Here is a 21,442-nt window from a genome sequence, read left to right on the forward strand (position 1 = left end):
TTATGCTAGGGTGTCACATTTTTTTTTTTAAAGATTCCATTTATTCATTTGATAGAGAGAGACACAATGAGAGAGGGAACACAAGCATGGGGAGTGGGAGAGGGAGAAGCAGGCTTCCCACTGAGCAGAGAGCCCAATGCGGGGCTCGATCCCACGGGGCTTGATCCCATGACTCCGGGATCATGACCTGAGCCAAAGGCGGCCTCTCAACCAACTGAGCCACCCAGGCGCCCCGGGTGTCACATTTTTGACCTAAGTTAATATTTATTCTTATAGTACATACCAAGAGTATCTGAAGTCTTTGTGATAGATTACATGGCTATTATATTCTGAAGGCAAAATATAAATTTTTATTTGGTTATAGTTACTTGTTATAAAATGAGTTTAGCATAATGTAAAATACTGTCTATAATACAGCATTCTTTTCAGTTGTGCATGCCCATTAGATTAAAAAATTTTGTTCAAAAGCAGTGAAAACACATTTTGAAGAACTTGTTTCAATATTTGTTTATATATTTCTGCCTGTATTTTACAGTGTGGAATGATCGATTAGTGGGATATACCGAATAGTAAATATCACTTGTCAAGTTTTTTTATTAGATTAATATTTTCCTCCTCTTGGTAGTTTTATGTATTATTCTTAATACCACTAATGGCATTTCTAAAGATAGATTAAAAGGAGTATGGGACTTCTCTCTCACCAGAGATGCCTTCCTTTTTATCTCACATTTATTACATAGTTAACCCATAACAACTAACCTACTTGATTATCTGATAGTAGAAAGTGCTCTTTGCCAATGAATTTTAAAAGGTGCTAAGGTTTGATGTTCTTACAAAAGCAAATCCTGTTTAAAGCCATCATTTTCACATACTAATCCCAGTTTCAGTAGTATTTGTGTTTTTTTTTTTTTTTTAAAGATTTTATTTATTTATTTGACAGAGATCACAAGTAGACGGAGAGGAAGGCAGAGAGAGAGAGAGAGAGAGAGAGGGGGAAGCAGGCTTCTCGCCGAGCAGAGAGCCCGATGCGGGACTCGATCCCAGGACCCGGAGATCATGACCTGAGCCGAAGGCCGCGGCTTAACCCACTGAGCCACCCAGGCGCCCAGTTTCAGTAGTATTTGTAACATGTATTTTCAACTGCCTAAATCAAATATCTTTTTCAAGAAACTAGTCAAAACATAGGCATTATGGAACTTGCCAAGGATTGGGCATCATAAGGGCTCAAATCCTGGCACTGCCGTCCATTTATTACTCATCTCATCCATACATCAGTTGAATCCTCTGTTTTATAATAGTTGGATGGATTAATAGATGGCATTTTCATGACCTATTTAGTTTCCCCCCTCGTATACCAGGTAAAATTTAGAATTATTGCTGGATTTTTGTGTACTGAAATATATTTTTAGGTTATGGTGTGTTTGTATTAGAATGAATCTTGGATATTTTAGTTTAGGTTATACTATAAAAGGCAAACATTTGTATATCTGATGATATTAATAATTGGAAATAACGCATATTTAGCTCATTTCTAAGCTGTTCAGATTAGTACCAGCATAATGTATTGAATCTTGTAGTTATTTCATTCAGGATTTTTGTGTGTTACTGAAATAGTGTTTGGTCTGTGCAGTGGGCGTGGATTTAGAGGTGGGATGGGAAGAATGGAGAGGGTAAGAAAATTTCTAGTTTCGGTGGGATGGGAAGAATGTAGAGGGTAAGAAAATTTCTAGTTTCTTATCTTTTAAGACAACAATAGTATTAATCTTTCTAGATATCAGTGGAAAAACCCAAGAGTAAAATATTAATGTAGCACTGTGTTCAGTTACTGAAAATTTCCTAAATAATTATTAATAGAATTCTGTGGTTTAAAATACATGTTTTTAAAGATGTCTCCAGAGGCACACCTGAGTGACTCGGTAGGTTGAGCATCTACCTTCAGCTCAGGTCGTGATCCCAGGGTCATGGGATCAAGTCCCACATCAGGCTCCTTGCTCAGCAGGGAACTTGCTTTTCCCTCTGCCTGCCACTCCCCCTGCTTGTGCATGTGAGCTCTCTCTCTGACAAAGAAATAAAATCTTAAAAAAAAAAAAAAAAAATTTCTCCAGAGACTCTGTGGACAAATGAAATAAAATATTAAGTAGAATAAGATTTTAGGAATCAGGTTATGTACCCGCTACTCAAGTGATTTACAAAATACTCTTCCACATTGCCAGTATAGTTGTATTATACTTTCAATGAATTATGAAATACAGAACTATCATAATCAGGAGCCCTGGTCTGGCGTTTGTTTTTTCTTTAAATTACTGCTGTGTAAAGTCCATGTGTAGTTGTAATTTTGCACAAGCTAAAAATTCAAATCTATTTTAATCCTCTTTTTTAGCCCTTTATCACCTTAATGATTTATAGCTGAACTTTGGTTTGTATAATACTTTGGATCAGAAATGTGTGCAGATTGGACTTAGTTACAGTGAAATTAAGAAAAGTGAGAAAATGTTAATGTATGTAAGGTTTTCATTTATATTGGGCAAATGCTGCCTATATATAAGCAGTGGCTTTGTTAACTTTTTTGTAGCATTGCAAATGCAGCCTCTTATTAATTAGACTGGATTATTGATAGTAACAATGAAATAGTTTGGTTTTAACTGCCTTTGTATGTTCTCTCTGTGCCAAACACTACATTGACTATTTTATGGTCTTTCAATTGCAGTGATCAGAGAAAGCATGAAGGAGGCAGTATTTGACTAGGACCCTTATGTAGAAGCAAAGATGGGCTTGCAAACAGCTAGGCAGGATCATCAGTATGAAGAAAGATCAGAGCTAGAGAAACATAGAGCTTTTCTGGATGTAATGGGTAATTCAGTTTGAAAAGAGGATAGGCCTTAGAAAGATTTAATGGTATCCAATTACTGAAGCCTTTACTATATGCTGTGTTTTTTGGATATCATTGTGGGCAGAAGAAAGCCATTTAGGGATTTCAACAGAAGACAACTATAATGAGATAATAAATAAAAGATAACTGGGTGATATTCACATAGAGTTATAAGTAGGTGGTCAGAAACACAAGCTGAAAATCTGTGAGAAGGATTAGTGATTACAGAAGGGTTGGGAGCTCCATAGAAATTATGCTTAATGCTGAAATCATATAAAATAGTAAAGATGGGCTAATAAGCACAGAGTCCTTCTGGCTTATCTGTATTTATGGATTAGATAGGAAAAGGAGCCAGAGAATGGTACTGTAGAGAACCCAGTGAAGTAATGCCCCAGACTTCAGAGTTTGTGAAAGATTGTCTTCAGTGTTTAAGAGCCTCAAGTGAAAGGAGGTCATTGGTCATCTTTGACAGAATGTTTTTTATGGAGACTATCTGTAAAAATACTACCAGTGTATTCTTTCAAGGGAAGGGGAACAGTGTTGAGAGAAATTTGTTAGGTTCCATGAATTCCAGAAAATTCATAGAAATAAAGCCAGGGAACAGGAGAGATTGAAGAGTAAAAAAGTTGGGTTGATCAAGCAAATTCCTTTAGAAGATAGAGACTGGTGCAAAAACAATGAATACTGTTAGGTTAAAAAAAATTAAAAAAAAAAAAAAAAGAAGAAGAAGATAGAGACTGATGATAATGATACCTCCAGGTACCTCCTGGCACTATATCCCTAATTATGTATTCTAATATAATCAGTAATTTTTTATTGACATAATTATCCTGCTCTCAATTATATGAAAGTATAAGTAGGATTCCCCATGCTTTTACTTTTCTGTATTTTTAAATTTTTTTCCTCTGGAACTGTGTATCAAAATGGTGAGAAATATATTTTAAATTGTTTGCTGAAAACTTCATTCATATGTTCTGTTGTCATTTAGCTTGATCCAAGGATTATTCGACCATTTATAGCAGAGTGCCGTCAAACTATTGCCAAACTTGATAATCAGAATATGAAAGCCATTAAAGGACTTGAAGACCGGCTCTATGCCCTGGACCAGATGATCGCTAGCTGCAGCCGATTGGTGAATGAACAGAAGGAACTCGCTCAGGTACTCATATCAGTCTTCTCTCAGGAAAACCAGTTCATAGTTTCTCTATACCAGTAGTTTATGTGTAGTATCAGTTTGTTACACACCATTATTTTTACCACATCCTTGATTATTGTTAATGAATAGTATTGTTTGCATGTAATAAGGAAGAAGATACATTCTTAATGTTCAGGTTTGATAACATGAGCTGAGGCCACTTTAAGTAGTAACTGAAAGATAAACCATGAAAATGCTGTCAGCAGCTGGGGAAAAAACATGTGGAAAGAACATGATAAAGCAGTCATTGTACTAAACATTTGAGTACTTCCTGCTCCCCCTTCAGAGAACTAAAAAAGAATACATGAGATTTGTAAAAGATAGGAAAATGTGAAATCTTACAGATTACTAATACTTAGGTTTTTAGGTCTAATTTAATGCAGTGTTCTAAGAACTCTGTCAGAGATTTTATAACCAAAACAAAGTGATGGAATTGCAAAGAGTGGTTACTGTAGGCATTTTCTGCCACGCTAATGATTTTGCCCTCCATCCACTCTGGCAAAACACCAAAAGGGTTGACTTGCATAAGCTTGATTCTAATATACATTTTTCTAGTTTAATGTTCTTCTGCCAGTATTTTTCCTCCAATTATGTTCTTAACATTAAAACATACAAATGGGTATAAATGTTTTATTTTACCTGCATGGCATTATACAGTGTGCAGTAGGTAGATAAAACATGTATATCCTTGCTTTAATTCTTTTAAAATAAGTTTTAAAATATTTATTGTATTTTTATGGTTTCCTAAGTGAATTCATCTGTCATTCCAACTCTTTTTTTCCTCCTGATTTTGGATCCGGCCACCTTATTATGAACTGAACCTCTTTATCTTGTGCTTTTGCACTGACTTGGAATCCCCTAGTACCAATGCTGAATAGAAGGTGATAGCAGGTGTCATTGTTTAATTCTTGATCCATAGAAAGTGGTATTTCACGACTAGAATGTTTCTAAGTTTTTTCTCTTTGTGTTAATAGAAACCCTTTATCAGATTAAGAAAGTTATAGTCTGCTTCTAATCTTGAACCATTCTTGGATTCTTGAAATAAACTCAAGATGGTCATAATATATTGTCTTTTTCATGTATTTCTGAATTAAGTGTAACATTTTGGCAAACTGAATTATATTGTGTGTATGTGTTATTCATTCGGTATGTATTTGTCAAGTTGGGCATTGACTTTATGAAGGCCTCAAAGTAAGTTGAGAAATTTTTTGATTAGAATATTCAGTCCAGGAGTACCTGGATGGCTTAATGGGTTAAGCCTCTGCCTTCACCTCAGGTCATGATCTCAGGGTCCTGGGATTGAGCTCTGCATTGGGCTGTCTGCTTGGCAGGGAGCCTGCTCCCCCCCGCCGCCGCCCCCACCTGCATCTCTGCTGACTTGTGATCTCTCTCTGTCAAATAAATAAAATCTTAGAAAAAATATTCAGTCCATTTATTTAATATAATTACTATTTCTAATTTTTCTTCCAATTGTATCTCTTTCTGCTTTTGCCCTTTGGATTATTTTTATCATTTAAAAATAAAATTTAAAAAATTTGGGAGACGCTTGGGTGGCTCAGTCAGTTAAGCATCTGACTCTTGAATTCATCTCAGGTCATGATCTCAGGGATATGAGATTGAGCCCCGTGTCAGGCTCCATGCTGGACATGGAGCCTGATTAAAATCTCTCCTACTTTGCCCTGTCACCTCTGGTCGTTTGCTCTCTCTTAAAATGATACATATATACATATATATATCATTTAAAAACTTACCATTAATAATTATTTTATCTTCCATATTAGCTTTTTTTCTTTTAAGTAATACATGCATCCTTGTAAGTTCGATAGGCATTAGAATATCTTAAAGTATCCTTTAGTGGAAAATTCAGTCTTTGTCATTTAAAAATTTCTTTAAATCACCTTTATTTCTGAAGGATGTTTTCTCTGGATGTAGAATCTAGACTTTCCATGACTTACTTCTAGGTTTTTAACAGTTTTACTATAATATGACAAAATGTGGTTTTCTTTGTATTTCTCCTTGCGTTGCGCTTGTAGTACTACTGGAAGCTGTGGTATAATGGCATATGTTTTGGGAAAATTGCCAGTTTCTCTTCAAATTTTGCCTTTACCTTGCTCTTTCCCTTCTCATTCATTGATTCCATTTACACATGTATTAGACCTTTCATCTCATTCTCTTCATTTACCCTGATAGCCTGCATTTCCCATCATCCTATCCATCTGTGCTTTATTCCAGGTATTTCTTTTGACGCAGATTAATTTTTTCTAGCTGTGAATAGCTGTTATTAAACCTATTTATTGATATGTAATTTTGGGGGTTTTTTTAGCCCTACAATTTCAGTTTGGTTCTTTTGTTTATATAGTTTCAAATTATCTACCAAAATACTCAGACTCATCCATCATCTCTTTGATTACATTAACCATTTAGTAATTTAAAAATCTCTTTATCTGTTAACTCCATTACTTGTGCCTGTGTGTCTGTGGATATTTTCTGTTGTTTCCTATAGTTTAAATTCATGTGGTTTTGCCTTTTCATGTGCCTAATTATTTTTGATAAGAAAAACCCAGAGGATGCCTGGATGGTTCAGTTGGTTAAGCATCTGCCTTCAGCTCAGGTGGGGATCTGGATCCTTGCTCAGCAGGGAACCCGCTTCTCCCTCTGCCTGCTCCTCCCCGTTTATGCTCTCTCCCTCTCTATCTCTGACAAATCTTAAAAAAGAATAAATAAAAACAGGAAATATGAAGCTTAAGGTAACACTTCTGGAGAGAATTTGTTTGCATGTGGTAGGGGCTATAACAGTCTTACGTTATCTTAATCCAACATCAGGGATTTAGGTGATGGGAAGTTGATCTTAGAGTCCTTGTGATGGCCAGTCTACTTTTGTAGAATCTTACTCTATAGGATATAGCTTTTTGGGGTACTAATACAAAGTGTTTTCTATCTTCACTTCCTTTGGCTGGCCCCGATCTCCAGTTTTTTATTTCATAGCTTCTTGAGAATGTCAGAAGGATAGCTTTTTTTAATTCTTAGCTTTGGGCTCCTCTTTAGGAATCAGCACTTGTCTCTAGGGCAAAGAATTCCTAGTTGCTTAACTGGCCTCCCTAGGTTTCCTCCTTCTAGATCCTGGTTCTTCTCCTTCACTGCTTTCTTAGGTCTTTAGTAACTAATGCCATAGGAAGCTTGGTCTACATTATCATTAAATTATAGTTTACCATCACTTGAGACAGCTTTGAATTTCTGATTTTTTTTGTTGTTTCTCCAAGGTCATTCTTTTTTAGCCCTCAATAGAATGAATCAAACATAATTTATTTAACCAGACTTCTTTGATAGTCATTTAGGTTGCTTCTAGTTTTTCTTGTTACAAACATTGTTTTAATATCCCAGTACATCTCTATCATTATGTGCATGTTGGGACAATCTTCAGTAATTGAATTGCTAGATTCTGGTGTGTTTGTGCAGTTTAAATATTAATTAGTAATGTTATACCCTCCATAAAGGAAAAATCAGTCAACACTCCCAGTAATTAATGAGAAGAACAGTTTCCCTTATATCAGTATTTGCCATCTATTTCCTCTAAATTTTCATTTGCCAATTTTTTTATCCTAAGGTTTCTGTAAGAATTTATTTTATATGTAATCTGGATAATCCTTTGTCTATTGTAAATAATACAGATACCGTCTCTTTGTTGATAGTGTTGTGAAGATTGTTAAACAGAAATTTTAAATTTTGATGGAGTCAGATGTATTAGTCATTTTTTCGTCTTTAATTTAATGAACTCATCATTCCTTTAAAATCTCCAAATTTCTTTATACCTCTTTCTCTGATTGAATAAACCAGGACTTCCTGTTTTCTTATCTAGGTAATCTGTTTTCTCCTTTCTTTACTCTCAAATCTCTGGGGGGTTGGTGTGAGGGTGTGGGGGGAATATGTGTATAGTAGCTCTACTACAGTCCGGCAGCTAAAAAGGAAGGGTTTTGCATTTGGTTATATTAAAAAAAAAAAATCTAATGCTGATGTTATCCTCATCTGCACTGGATTCAGCAAATGGAGTTGTGTAATACAAGAATAGGTCATTTTCCTGGAAGTGTATTTGCTTAATAAAGGACCTAATAGTACTTCTTTATTTTCTTTAAAAAATAGAGAAAGCATTTCTTGATCCTTTTTTGTTTGCTCCTATATTTTTGTTTTTCAGGGCTGAACCCTTCCAGGGTTTCTTGAACCCAGACTGTAAAAAATATAGTAGATATGTCCTATACTGTTCCTGGGAAAATTTGAAAACTACTTTTTGGCATCCGGTGATCATAGAAGTACCTTGTCTAACCATCTTCTTTCCCCCTAATTTGTTCCCAGCTTTTGCTAATATTTTAAGTTACAGTATCTCATAGAATTTAACTTTTAGAACATAATACTCTTACTTAAAAAAAAAAAAAAAAAAACAAAAAAAAAACAGATTTTTCCGGGGTTTAGGCCTAGGTGTTTCAGTCGGTTAAGCTTCTGCCTTTGGCTGAGGTTATGGTCTCAGGGTCCTGGGATTGAGCCCCACATCAGGCTTCCCATTCAGGAGGTAGTCTGCTTCTCCCTCTTCCTCTGCCCCTCCCCCAGCTCCTCCTCTCTAGCTCTCTTTTTCTCAAATAAAAATGTTTATGTTTTTCTTGGATATTGATACCTCAAGTAGTATAGTGTATAATCCCTTTTGATATTGAGAGGCAATTAAATTTCATTTAATTATTCCTCAGTGAATATTTTTAGTGTTCCTACATATGCTTCAATATAAGTGCATTATATATTCAGAATAAAACTGAGTATGTAAAATATTAATATGTAAAATAGATGGAAATCAAGGCCTAGCGACCCATAGATGTCAGCTGGGCTTGCCTGAGTGAATAGCTTTGAGAGAAATTGGCTATAATAAGATAATTCTAAATGTGCTTATGAGAGATGAGGGATAACTAGTTAAAGTTAGGTATACATGGCTGTTGGAGGAACTTTTCACTCCTATATTTTTATGTGTTTGACTGCCAAGGGATGTATAAAGGCAAGGGTTTTAACCGACACATCACTTTCACAGACAAGTTTTCTCTAATTTTGCAGTCTTGATCAGATCAGATATTTTTTCTTAGCAGGTTGTACATGGGCTATGTCATAATTACATTTAAGTGATTATGTGGGTTTTTTTTTTTAAATGAAATTTCTTCTTTAAGAATACAAGCTCCAGGGCACCTGTCTGGCTCAGTTGGAAGAGCCCATGACTCTTGATCTTGTGGTCATGAGTTTGAGTCCCACACTGGGTGTAGAAATTAAGAAAAACAAAGAAAAAAATAGTAAGCTCTAAGAAACAAGGTTTCTAATCTCTCTTCCTCGCTGCCCTAATCACAGTGCCTTACAGGTTCTTTACCTGTAGTAAGTGCACAGTCAGTATTTACAGAATGAGGGGTGCCTGGTTGGCTCAGTCTGTTATGATCTGACTCGATTTTGGCTAAGGTCTTGATCTCAGGGTCATGTGATTGAGTCCCAAGTTGGACTTTGAGCTGGGCGTGGAGCCTGTGTAAGATTCTCTCTCCTCCCCACTAAAAAAATAGAGACAGAGAGAGAGAGAAAGAATTTGGGGTAGGGTGGCCTTGAGTTTATGGAATGTTAGACTTCTCTATAAAAATCTGGTCTGGGACCTTTTTATTATTTGCAGATGTCTCATCTGTTAGTTTTATTATAGCTAATGTGTTTTTTTTTCCATTGCAGATATTTTCTTTTTTTTTTTAATCAGTATTTCCTTCAGCATGTGGTCAGTAAAAGTAGATAAATTCAGATTAATCAATTTGAGGAGTTGATTTTAGATTTTGTATAAACACAATTTTGTGTAATTCATTCTAGCAACATAGCAGTTAAATCTTCTAACCACTCTTAAAGGAAAGGGAAAAGGGGGCACTTGGGTACCTCAGTTGAGTGTACAACTCTTGATTTCAGTTCAGGCGATGATCTCAAAGTTGTGAGATCAAGCCCCTACATCAGGCTCTATACTGAGCATGGACCCTACTGAAGATTTTATCTCTTCTGTCCCTCTGCCCCCCCACCCCACTTGCTCTCTTGCACTCTCTTTCTCAAAAAAAAAGGAGAAAGAGAAAGAAGGGATGAGACAGTGGAAGGAGATTTATCATCTAAATATCTTATATGATAAAGACCAGTTCAGGCAGCTTTAAGAGAGTAGTTTTTTTTAAGACCACAACACTTTTGAGGTTTATAGACACTTCTACCTTAACTGACAGAGAAACTTAACCGGATCTGTGAAGCTATGTTAACACTGGAGCCCTGAAAATTTATTCAGTGTGTATTATTTCTCTACTAATATATTTTTTTAAGATTTTATTTATTTATTTGACAGAGATCTCAGGTACGCAGAGAGAGAAAGAGGAGGAAGCAGGCTCCCTACCAAGCAGAGAGCCCGAAGTGGGGCTCGATCCCAGGACCCTGAGATCATGACCTGAGCCGAAGGCAGAGGCCTTAACCCACTGAGCCACCCAGGCGCCCCTAGTAATATTTTTATCTTTAAAGATTATCAACAAAATAAGAAAATAATAGGAAATTTGCTCCCTAAACCAAAAGTTCACAGAATACATCTTGAGGGGAGTTGTAAGTACTATAGTAACTAAGAGCTAGTTAGATTTCTTTTGAATGTTGTCATGATTATTTAATTCTTATTAGATAATCTGCTAAAAATTCAGGTTATACCACATTAGGATGTGGTATAGTTTAAGTTCTGCCTTCCATCATCACTCAGCTATGTAATTTTCTCTTAAACTTATATATCATGTATATATCTATCCTTACTTACACATAAAAAATACTAATAATAAAATGACATCGGGATTTTTATACTTTTTTAAACTTTTTTTATTGAAGTATAGTTGACATACAGTGTTACATTAGTTTTTAGGTCTACAAGAAAGTGACTGGACAATTCTTTACATTACTCATTGCTTAACATGATAAGTGTAATTATCATCTGTCACCATTAAACATTATTACAGTATTGTTGATTATGTTCCCTATGCTGTACTTTTCATTCTGATGACTTATTTTAAGAAGCTTGTACTTCTTAGGTATTTTACTACTTAGTCTAAATATTACACTAAGGATGGTTTGACAAATACAGAAATTATTTTTTTTTCAAATACAGAAATTATTTTATTGAAAGCAGATTTAAATGTTTTTTCTTATTTTTTTTTTAGATTTTATTTTATTTTTTTGACAGAGATCACAAGTAGTGAGAGAGCAGGCAGAGAGAGAGGAAGGAAGCAGGCTCCCCACTGAGCAGAGAGCCTGAGGCAGGGCTAGATCCCAGGACCTTGGGATCATGACCTGAGTCAAAGGCAGAGACTTTAAACCACTGAGCCACCCAGGTGCCCCTAAACATTTTTTCTTTTGGCAACTTTGGCATGTATGTGCTTTTGGTGTCAAGAAATTCCTCATTACTGCTTTAGAATTTAATTTGGGGGATTATATGTTTTTCTTGGATCAGTAAAAAGTAGTGGAAACCTATTAAGATTTTAATGCAATTGATAAAAGTAGTAAGTTATTTTTAAGTTCAGAAAAAAATATAGCCACAGTGGAACATATAGCATATTGAAAAGGAAATAAGATATAAAATTCCTATTGAAATTGTTTTATTTTCAGATATTAAATGGTTTTGAGTTTAGTACATGTCATTTAAATTTAAATATTTTTTTTTGAAATTTAGGAAGACATGAAACAGAGAGAACTACCAAAAAGTTAGAAGACATGCTATTGTCAGCCATATTGTTAAGTTCCTAGACAGATAATTATTTACAGTAGCAATTATGGCTGTCAGATGGACATGCAAATTATAAAACTCCTGTAATACAAAAACTGTTCAGTAAGCAGTAGGAAAAAGAACCTATAAGTACAATAAAAACAATTAGTAATAACCTTAACAAGATGTCTTGGACCTTTTTTAAGTTTTTGCTGTTGGGTTTTTGTTTTTTTTTTTATGTTTTATACACACAACTATCTTATTTTAAATTAATTTAGAACCTAAACACAATCCCTGCTTAGCAGAATGATTCAAAGTTCACCTATGAAAATAAATGAGTAAGGATAGCCAAGAAAAAATATAATAGTTATTTTTCTTATCAAATAATAAAATGTATTATAAAATTACACATTTAAGTCATTCTAATATGAGTAATGATATATATATAGTGGAACAAAATATAGTCCAGAAATACTGGAGAGAGGAATGACTTCTTAATAAAAAGTACAGTAAATTGATATTCATTTGGGGAAGGGTACAAAGTACTATTGAATATCATTGGTTAGATTAGGTCAGTTATTTCATGGCTAAAATCAGTGACCATATTTTATTTAATACATGATCTGACTGACCCATGGTATAGTAGGAGTCTAGATGCATAAATTCTAGTTCTAATTTAACTATTAAGAGTGTCTGTCCTTGGATAAATTACTCTATCTTTCCAGTGGGTTTTTTTTTTTTCCTAGCTAGAAAATGAAACAACTAGATGAGCAGAGTTCTTAAAAATAATCTTTTTTTATGAATATATCTACATTCAGGATGGTAGATAATAAAATCTTTAAAAGTAGAACAGTTCATATTTAACAAAGATTTTCCTCTTAAATGAATGTTGATATCTTTTATGAAACCAGGTTAATGTCCTTTAAAATATTTTCTTTCAAAGGGATTTTTAGCTAATCAGATGAGAGCTGAAAACTTGAAGGATGCATCTGTTTTACCTGATTTGTGCCTGAGTCACGCAAATCAATTGATGATTATGTTGCAAAATCATAGAAAACTGTTGGATATTAAACAGAAGTGTACCACTGCCAAACAGGAACTAGCAAATAACCTACATGTCAGACTGAAGTAAGTGATTCTCTTACATCTAATTTTGGATGTTTCAAAGTGATTTTTTAAAATTTCTGCCAAGTAATGGAGTACTTTTATTGTTATATTGAAATACTTGATTGGTTGATTAACTTGGGATTAGATTATTTTTATAGAGTTTTGTATCTCAATTTCATTCTGTAGGTGGTGTTGCTTTGTAATGCTTCATGCTGATCAAGATGGAGAGAAATTGCAAGCTTTGCTCCGCCTTGTAATAGAACTGTTAGAAAGAGTCAAAATTGTTGAAGCTCTTAGTACAGTTCCTCAGATGTACTGCATAGCTGTTGTTGAGGTTGTAAGGAGAAAAATGTTCATAAAACACTACAGGGAGGTATGCAAGTTGAATTCTCTTTTCATTGTGTAAGAGCCTTAATGAGTTGGTGTATGATTATTAACATAAGCTTTCCTTCTCTTAGTGGGCTGGTGCTTTAGTCAAAGATGGAAAGCGATTATATGAAGCTGAAAAGTCAAAAAGGGAATCCTTTGGGAAATTATTTAGTAAGTGTTCTTTACTAATTTATTTTTAATGAAAAATGCTGTTTTTATTTGTCAATATGAATCTGTTATTATATAGCCTCTATGTGATTTAAGTTACCATTGAAATTTGGAGAAATATTCTTTTTAAGGTCTGGAAAGTTGAATCCATTCTTAAAACTTAAATATGAAGAATTGTTAATTTGTTTTTCAAAAACCAGAAATTTTTTTTCCTCTGAAATACAAAGTTATAAAATTATCATGTTGTTAATTTCTTTACACAGGGAAGTCCTTTTTAAGAAATCGTCTGTTTAGGGGATTGGACTCCTGGCCCCCATCCTTTTGTGTATGTATTAATTTTCTAACTATGACTAAATTTTGTACGTATTCAGAAGTAGATATATTTTCAGAAACATAGAATCTTTTTTTATCAACTAAAAATGTTTTTGATTTTAAAAGCCATTTGTCATGAAACTTTATTAAAGTATATTCATAGGTTTTGATGAAGAGTTTTCATAACACAGAAGGATAAGCCATATTACACTGTTAAGATATTGTTTGGGAGGAGTAGATTGTCTTATTATTTTGTCTTTGTCTTTTGCCCTCCTCTCATTCTCTTTATCTTTCCCTTCCCTCATTCTCTCCCCATCCCTGTCCTTTCTTTTCCTTTTGTCCTCTCCTCTTTTCATTCTCTTCACCACCACCACCACCCTCATTTTATTCTTGTGTTTACTAATGAGAATAGGGTGACTCTTCAGGTGGCCTTCACTGAAATCTTGAAAAATAAATGTGTTTTTAAACCAGGATTACTGGGGACCATTCGTTTTATTTCATGAGAAAAAATGATTCCACGGGTCAGAGAAGTTTGGGAAATGCTGTAGGCTTTTTGTTTGTTTTCTCTTCAGATGCACTGCTTAGCTATTAAACATGTTTCTGTACTGCAGGATTTTTAGGCCTTAAATGTATGAATCTTTTAATATCTAAAAATGAGTGATATAATAGGGTGTCCCACACTCCTATATCTAGGACCCCCATTTAATGAAGAGCATCTTGACATCTCTAAATCTGCTTAGGTAGTGATTGAAATGATTAGAGTTACTTTAAAAGTTGTATTTCTTGGCAATATTATAAAGAAATGGTAGGACTTACCAGGTAATTTTTTTTAAGAAACTGAAATTTACTAAGAGTTTTTTATTTTGGAAAATAATGGAAAGATGAAGTGAAAGGCAAGGAAGGACATGTTACATAGGAAAAAACTTTTTACCATATTAAAACACCAAGACATCCTAATAAACGATAGGAATAGACATAGGGCTAAGGCTAGAGAGATCTTCATGGTCTTGTTATAAGTTAAAGAAAAATTTAGGAACGACCTATTTGCTGGTGAAACAAATGGGTTTCTTTGATGTTGACAGGATACTACCCCATTTTTTAAAAGCTGACGAGAAAGGGAGGAACAGCCACAGCAGTTGGATCACCAACAGCTATGATCCCCAGTCATTTACAACTCAGAAAAATAGTATACCATGTTGGTCATTGAATAGTTCATTTTTATTTTATCCTATTTCTTAAATGTCAGTAGATGATTTGTAGCATTTTTGCTTCTTTGTTAATATTGAAATTAATCATAGTAAAAATTTATAAATTTGTACTGTATGTTTTTTGGTTTTTGTTTTATTTTGTTTTTTTTGTACAGACACAGAAGCCTCGAAAGTTTGACTGTGAACTTCCAGATATTTCATTAAAAGATTTACAGTTTCTTCAATCATTTTGTCCTTCAGAAGTTCAGCCACTCCTCAGGTAAATATCATTAGTATTTTTAACTTTAGTACACTTGATCTAGCCAAAAGGCCGAGAAACGATTATTTTTAACTTTAGTTATCATTTAAAATACTTTAATTATTTTGGAGCTGTGGAAAGTAGCACTGATAGTCTCAGGAGATGCCATAATATAGAAATATTTTATGATAGACTGATATGCTGCTTTAGGAAGTTTCTAGGGAATATGCAAATGATCAGAAAAGGAAGATAAAGGAAATTAGTGCCTTACATGTAATTAATTTTTTTCTAGTAATTATTCTCACTTTGTGTATAGCGTGGGAGATGTCTGATTCATCACTTCAGTGATTATGTCTTAGGTCTCTTAAGCTATTTTCTGGTGTTGATTAAAAGGGGATGATGGTACTGTAATTTTTTTTTCTTTCTTTTTTTTTTTTTTTTTACATAGTTGGAAATATTTGGTTGTAGGCATCCATCTTTTCACTGTGGAATCACAAATCTAATTATATTGCTTTCTGTTTCAGGGTCCCCTTACTTTGTGACTTTGAACCTCTACACCAGCATGTACTTGCTCTACATAATTTGGTAAAAGCAGCACAAAGTTTGGATGAAATGTCACAGACCATTACAGATCTATTGAGTGAACAAAAGGCAAATTAAGTTCTTTCAAATGGTTTGTTTCATTAGCGTAAAATATTTGTTGCTACAGCTCTGTAAGCCTATCTCCTCTCTTTTCCAGGCATCCATGAGTCAGACATCCCCACAGTCGGCTTCGTCACCAAGGATAGAGAGTGCAACAGGAATTGCAACTACTACCTCACCAAGAACTCCTCCTCCACTCACTGTTCAGGATCCCTTATGTCCTGCAGTATGTCCCTTAGAAGAATTATCTCCAGATAGCATTGATGCACATACATTTGATTTTGAAACTATCCCCCATCCAAACATAGAACAGACTATTCACCAAGTTTCATTAGATTTAGATTCATTAGCAGAAAGCCCTGAATCAGATTTTATGTCTGCTGTAAATGAGTTTGTAATAGAAGAAAATTTGTCATCTCCTAATCCTATAAGTGATCCACAGAGTCCAGAAATGATGGTGGAATCACTTTATTCATCTGTTATCAATGCGATAGACAGTAGACGGATGCAGGATACAAATGTATGTGGTAAAGAGGATATAGGAGATCATGCTTCTCTAAATGTCCAGTTGGAAAAATGTCGAGTTGTTGCCCAAGACTCACACTTCAGTATACAAACCATCAAGGAAGACCTTTGCCACTTCAGAACATTTGTACAGAAAGAACAGTGTGACTTCTCAAATTCTTTAAAATGTACAGCACTAGAAATAAGAAACATTATTGAAAAAGTAAAATATTCTCTGGAAATAACACTAAATGAAAAACATCAAAAAGAGCTGCAGTCTTTAAAAAGTGAATACGAAGGCAAACTTGATGCACTAATGAAAGAAAGTGAAGAAAATGAAAACAAAATTAAAAAGCTTAAAGGAGACTTGGTATGCCTTGAGGAGGTTTTACAAAATAAAGATAACGAATTTGCTTTGGTTAAACATGAAAAAGAAGCTGTTATCTGCTTGCAAAATGAAAAGGATCAGAAGTTGTTAGAGATGGAAAATATAATGCACACTCAAAATTGTGAAATTAATGAACTGAAACAGTCACGAGAGATAGTGTTAGAAGACTTAAAGAAACTCCATGTTGAAAATAATGAGAAGATGCAGTTGTTGCGGACAGAACTTCAGTGTTTAGAGCAAAGTCATTTAAAGGAGTTAGAGGACGCTCTGCGTGTCAGGCACACTCAGGAGTTTGAGAAAGTTATCGCAGACCATAAAGTGTCTTTGGAGAAACTAAAAAAGGAAAATCAACAACGAATCGATCAGATACAAGAGTCTCATGCCACAGTTATCCAGGAAAAAGAACAACAGTTACAGGAATTAAAACTGAAGGTTTCAGATTTGTCTGACATGAGATGTAAGTTAGAGGTTGAACTTGCATTGAAGGAAGCAGAAACTGATGAAATAAAAATTTTGCTGGAAGAATGCAGAGCCCAGCAGAAGGAGACCTTAAAATCTCTCCTTGAACAAGAGACAGAAAATTTGAGAACAGAGATAAGTAAACTAAACCAAAGGATTCAGGATAATAATGAAAACTATCAGGTGGGCTTGGCAGAGCTAAGAACTTTAATGACAATTGAAAAAGATCAGTGCATTTCAGAGTTAATTAGTAGACATGAAGAAGAATCTGATATGCTTAAAGCTGAATTAAACAAAGTAACATCATTGAATCACCAAGCATTTGAAATAGAAAAAAACCTGAAAGGAGAAATAGCTGAACTGCAGAGTAAATTGGACACAGAATTGAGTGCTCTTGAAAAACAAAAAGATGAAAAACTTACCCAACAGGAAGAGAAGTATGAAGCCATTATTCAGAAACTTGAGAAAGACAAAGAGAAACTTGTCATAAGCCAGGAACAAGACAGAGAACAGTTAACTCAGAAGCTTAATTGTGAAAAAGAAGAAGCTATTCACACTGCCCTAAAAGAGTTTAAATTGGAGAGAGATGCTGTTGAGAAAGAGTTACTAGAAAAAGTTAAACATCTTGAGAATCAAATAGCAAAGAGGTAAGAATTGCTTTAAAATTTAAAATTAAAATATTGGTGATTCAGATTTTAATTATTTATATAATCACAGTACCTTGATTTACTTCCTTATCGTAGGCCAATATAGTAATTGAGATATTTTTATAAACTACAATCTTTTACTTTATATTCATTGTTTCTTGTAAACATTTAAAAAAATAATAGACTGCATAAGCTCATTAGTGGCTTTTAAAAATGGCTGAGTATCTTGGGTTTTCAGAGAAATTATTTTTTGAAAATTTCATATGTTTTGGGCTTCTTTCTTTTTAATTCATTAATTTCCCTTTTTTGGTTTATTGATGTTTTTACTTAATTTCTTCTGTTGAAAATTACTCTTTACCATTCTTTTTAAATAGCATATATGTGAAAGATAATAGTTTCATCTGAGTAGTGCTCACTTATTAAAGAGTAAATTCCAAATTGGCTAAATGTTTCATCCTGTTATTTCCTTAATATTACAATTTTGGTCATTTCCTCTGTGGTTCAAAAGATAATGTCTTTAAATTCCAGGTTTTATACAGTGATGGTTTTTTTTGTTTGTTTGTTTTGTTTTGCATTTTTAATATTGTGACTGATATTACTACCTTTTGATCAGTATTTCTGCTCTTTAAACTTCATTGACAGGCTTTATGGCCTAATGACTAACTTCTAGATCATTATCAATTAGTTCCGTCATTAATTCTTCTCAGTGAATATATTTGTAGGTTTGAATACCTTATATACTTTAACCTATTTCTTGCCTCATCACTTTTATAACATCTTGTGATAAACTCTGCTGTGTACTTTTCATATAATGGCATTCAGTTAAACCTCCCACTCTGTTTTGAAAACAAGAACTCTTTATGTATTCTGGGCAGATTGGAGGGTTTAATACAGTAATTAGGGCCTGCACAAATGTTTAGAGAGCTGGGGGAGCTAAGATCAAGGGAATGACTGCTGAAAATCAGGAAAGCTCTGGGTGAAATATCAGGAAAATAGATGCTGAAGTACCCACCAAAGCTGAGAGTTATTCATGGCTCACTGGAAAATTGCTGTAGCAACCAAGAATCTCTTCAGAGCACCAGTAATGTGGCTCAGTCTGCAACACAAAAGGGTAGTTCTCAGTTACTTGACAGGAAGCTCCTGTGAAATTTCATCAGGGTGCACCAAGCTTTCCTGCTCTCCAGTCTTGTACATATTCTTTTTACTGGCAAACTTGCAGTTAGAAGGGGATTCTGGGAAATACACATTTCTGCAGTACAGTACAGATGAGATTCTAAAAGAGGGATGAGAGTGATGGATGGATGATGACAGTCCGGTACTGTATATACCCCATTTCCAACCCAAGGGTCCTTCTTTTTTCATTTACCCATATTGAACTTCCAAATAAAGACACTTAAAATGTCATGTTTCTGTTGGACATGATTCAGCTTATGTCTTTCATATCTCCTCAGATAGTCTCACCCTCTTCCAAAGGAGTTATTCTTCCAAATAACTTATGTCATTGCAGCCATCCTAGAACTCTGTTCATTTTTCTTTCTGTACAGACACAGTCTCTGTTTCATATTCTGTAGGTTAAATACTGAAATACAGGTTTAATTACAATTGTCACAATACTTACTACATATTGAGATACCAAGAGAATGTATAAGGATAAAAAAAGAAATTCATCCTTATGTGTAGACCTAATTGTGGTAGTCTTTATTTCTATAACTAGTCTCATAACCCTAGTAGGTATTTACAGCTTCCTTCTATTTTTTTACCTTAAACATTACCTCAGCTGATTTTACTTAACCAGAAGAGACTGCCAATAATGATTCCTCCTGTAGTACAGTCGCTGTAGTTTCTCATTTGTCTGTTTATCAGTGGACATGGAAGTGCCAAGAGATACCCTAGAAAAGCTTCTGACTTCCAGGCATATTCCTCTGCCTTACTGTTTAGGAACAACTGTTTCTCATTGATAATTAAGTTAAATATCAATATATAACTGCAGCTTCCTTCTTTTTGTGTTGATTCAGTGCTGTGATGAGCCATAGGTATCCCTGTGGTAGCTTAAGCTTCCAGTGAGTGGGACCCTGGTGGTATCTCCTGGTAAAGGAATTCTTGGGGAAACCAGACTGGCACAATCCAAAGTTGTAGGGATAAGAAGCAAAATTTTTGCTGTTGGCTCATTGGAATAATAGTTATTCCAATTTTTTTTCTTGTATTAAATCTTTATTTAAATTCTAGTTAAACATGTGTTACTCCAGTTTTTATCATTGGTTCTCCAACCTATATATTCTAACTGTGGGAGAATTAGTTTCACATAGTAATAATCTGATTCAGGATATGTTCTGCATTCTCTGCTCTAGCCATTCAAAATGACAGGGTGCCTGAGTGGCTCATTTGGTTAAGGTCTAACTCTTGATCTCAGCTCAGGTCTTGATCTCAGGATGATGAGTTCAAGCCCTGCATTGGGCTCTACACTGGGCAGGGAACCCATCTGGTACTGTAATGAGTTTTTAATGTTTTGATCCACAGTTTTATCAAACCAGCTGTTTAATAATTGGCATTTGTGGTAAGATAAGTGATTTCCATGGGCATGAGGCTATAGCTACATATGTTTCACTGTACAGTGAAATTCCAAGTTTAGAAGCAATTCTAGTAGAGTATCATAGCAGTGAATAAGCCTTTTTGTATGTTCAGGAATGGTAATTTTTTGCAGAAATACTGTGGGCATGGAAAGTAATTCTATATGGAGTATAATAGACTGTTATTGTGAAGATAGATTACTGTTCTCTTTGATAGAAGCAGTCCAGTGTAATCAGCATGCCACCAAGTTAGCTGGCTGGTCTCCCAGAGGAGCACTACAATATCAGGGGGCTCACTGCTAGTTACTAAATACATAGGAGTCCATATTGCTGAGCCTATATGTAACCTCACTTCCTGCCTGTACGGACAGTTGTTCGTCAGCCTTTTGAATAGGACTGATTGATACTCCAGAATGTTCAGGTTACCCATCTGATTATTAAGAGGTTTCTCACAGTCAGACATAATATATTCAGAGAACTTACATATCCTCATACTTACATACCCTGCACATTTCAAGAGGCTGGTCCTTATTTCTTTTCCAGAGATCTTCCCACCAGATTTCAATCTAGTTTCTTTAAAGTCTCTCACTATCCACCCAAAGGCTGGCCAGTCTCCATGAATCACTGCAAATCTTTGCCCCTGACCATTTGTCCTCTTTAGTAACTTTAGGTATACTGCTTAACATATTGCCAGTGGGAAGATTCCCCTTTGCTACTGTTCTTTAGAACCACTTCTCAGTGGGGCTCTAATACCTCAACTGTACTTTTGAATAGTGTCAGTATATTTTACAGAATCATGATGAAACCAAGCCTGCCAGTTTTTTTTCACTCAGTCAATGTCAGAATTGTGATGGAGAGAAAGGAGGCAGTGTAGCAGGAGAAGGCCCCTTGGGAACCTGAAACCTCTTGATCTGTTTGTGCCATACTTGTGCCATATTTTGTTGGATCTCATGTATGCCACATCTAACTTGTGATGGTACATTGCAGTGTATACCCAACTTTATGGT

The 21,442-nt window shown here is 34.7% G+C and overlaps 1 protein-coding gene across 5 annotated transcripts in view; it reads left to right on the top strand.

Annotated features, from left to right (window-relative positions):
• The window catches only part of RB1CC1 (RB1 inducible coiled-coil 1), a 93,556-nt gene that overhangs the window by 33,562 nt on the left and 38,552 nt on the right, over positions 1-21,442 (top strand). For all 5 annotated transcript variants that reach the window (XM_047724565.1, XM_047724568.1, XM_047724569.1 and 2 more), the window contains 8 exons: positions 3,858-4,028; positions 12,770-12,954; positions 13,120-13,306; positions 13,392-13,473; positions 13,734-13,795; positions 15,146-15,249; positions 15,753-15,879; positions 15,968-17,868. In XM_047724565.1, coding sequence (XP_047580521.1) covers positions 3,858-4,028; positions 12,770-12,954; positions 13,120-13,306; positions 13,392-13,473; positions 13,734-13,795; positions 15,146-15,249; positions 15,753-15,879; positions 15,968-17,868 — 2,819 coding nt within the window. The remainder of the gene's footprint in view (positions 1-3,857; positions 4,029-12,769; positions 12,955-13,119; positions 13,307-13,391; positions 13,474-13,733; positions 13,796-15,145; positions 15,250-15,752; positions 15,880-15,967; positions 17,869-21,442) is intronic.

This window comes from Lutra lutra, chromosome 4 (assembly GCF_902655055.1).
Source record: "Lutra lutra chromosome 4, mLutLut1.2, whole genome shotgun sequence".
Lineage (NCBI taxonomy): Eukaryota > Metazoa > Chordata > Mammalia > Carnivora > Mustelidae > Lutra > Lutra lutra.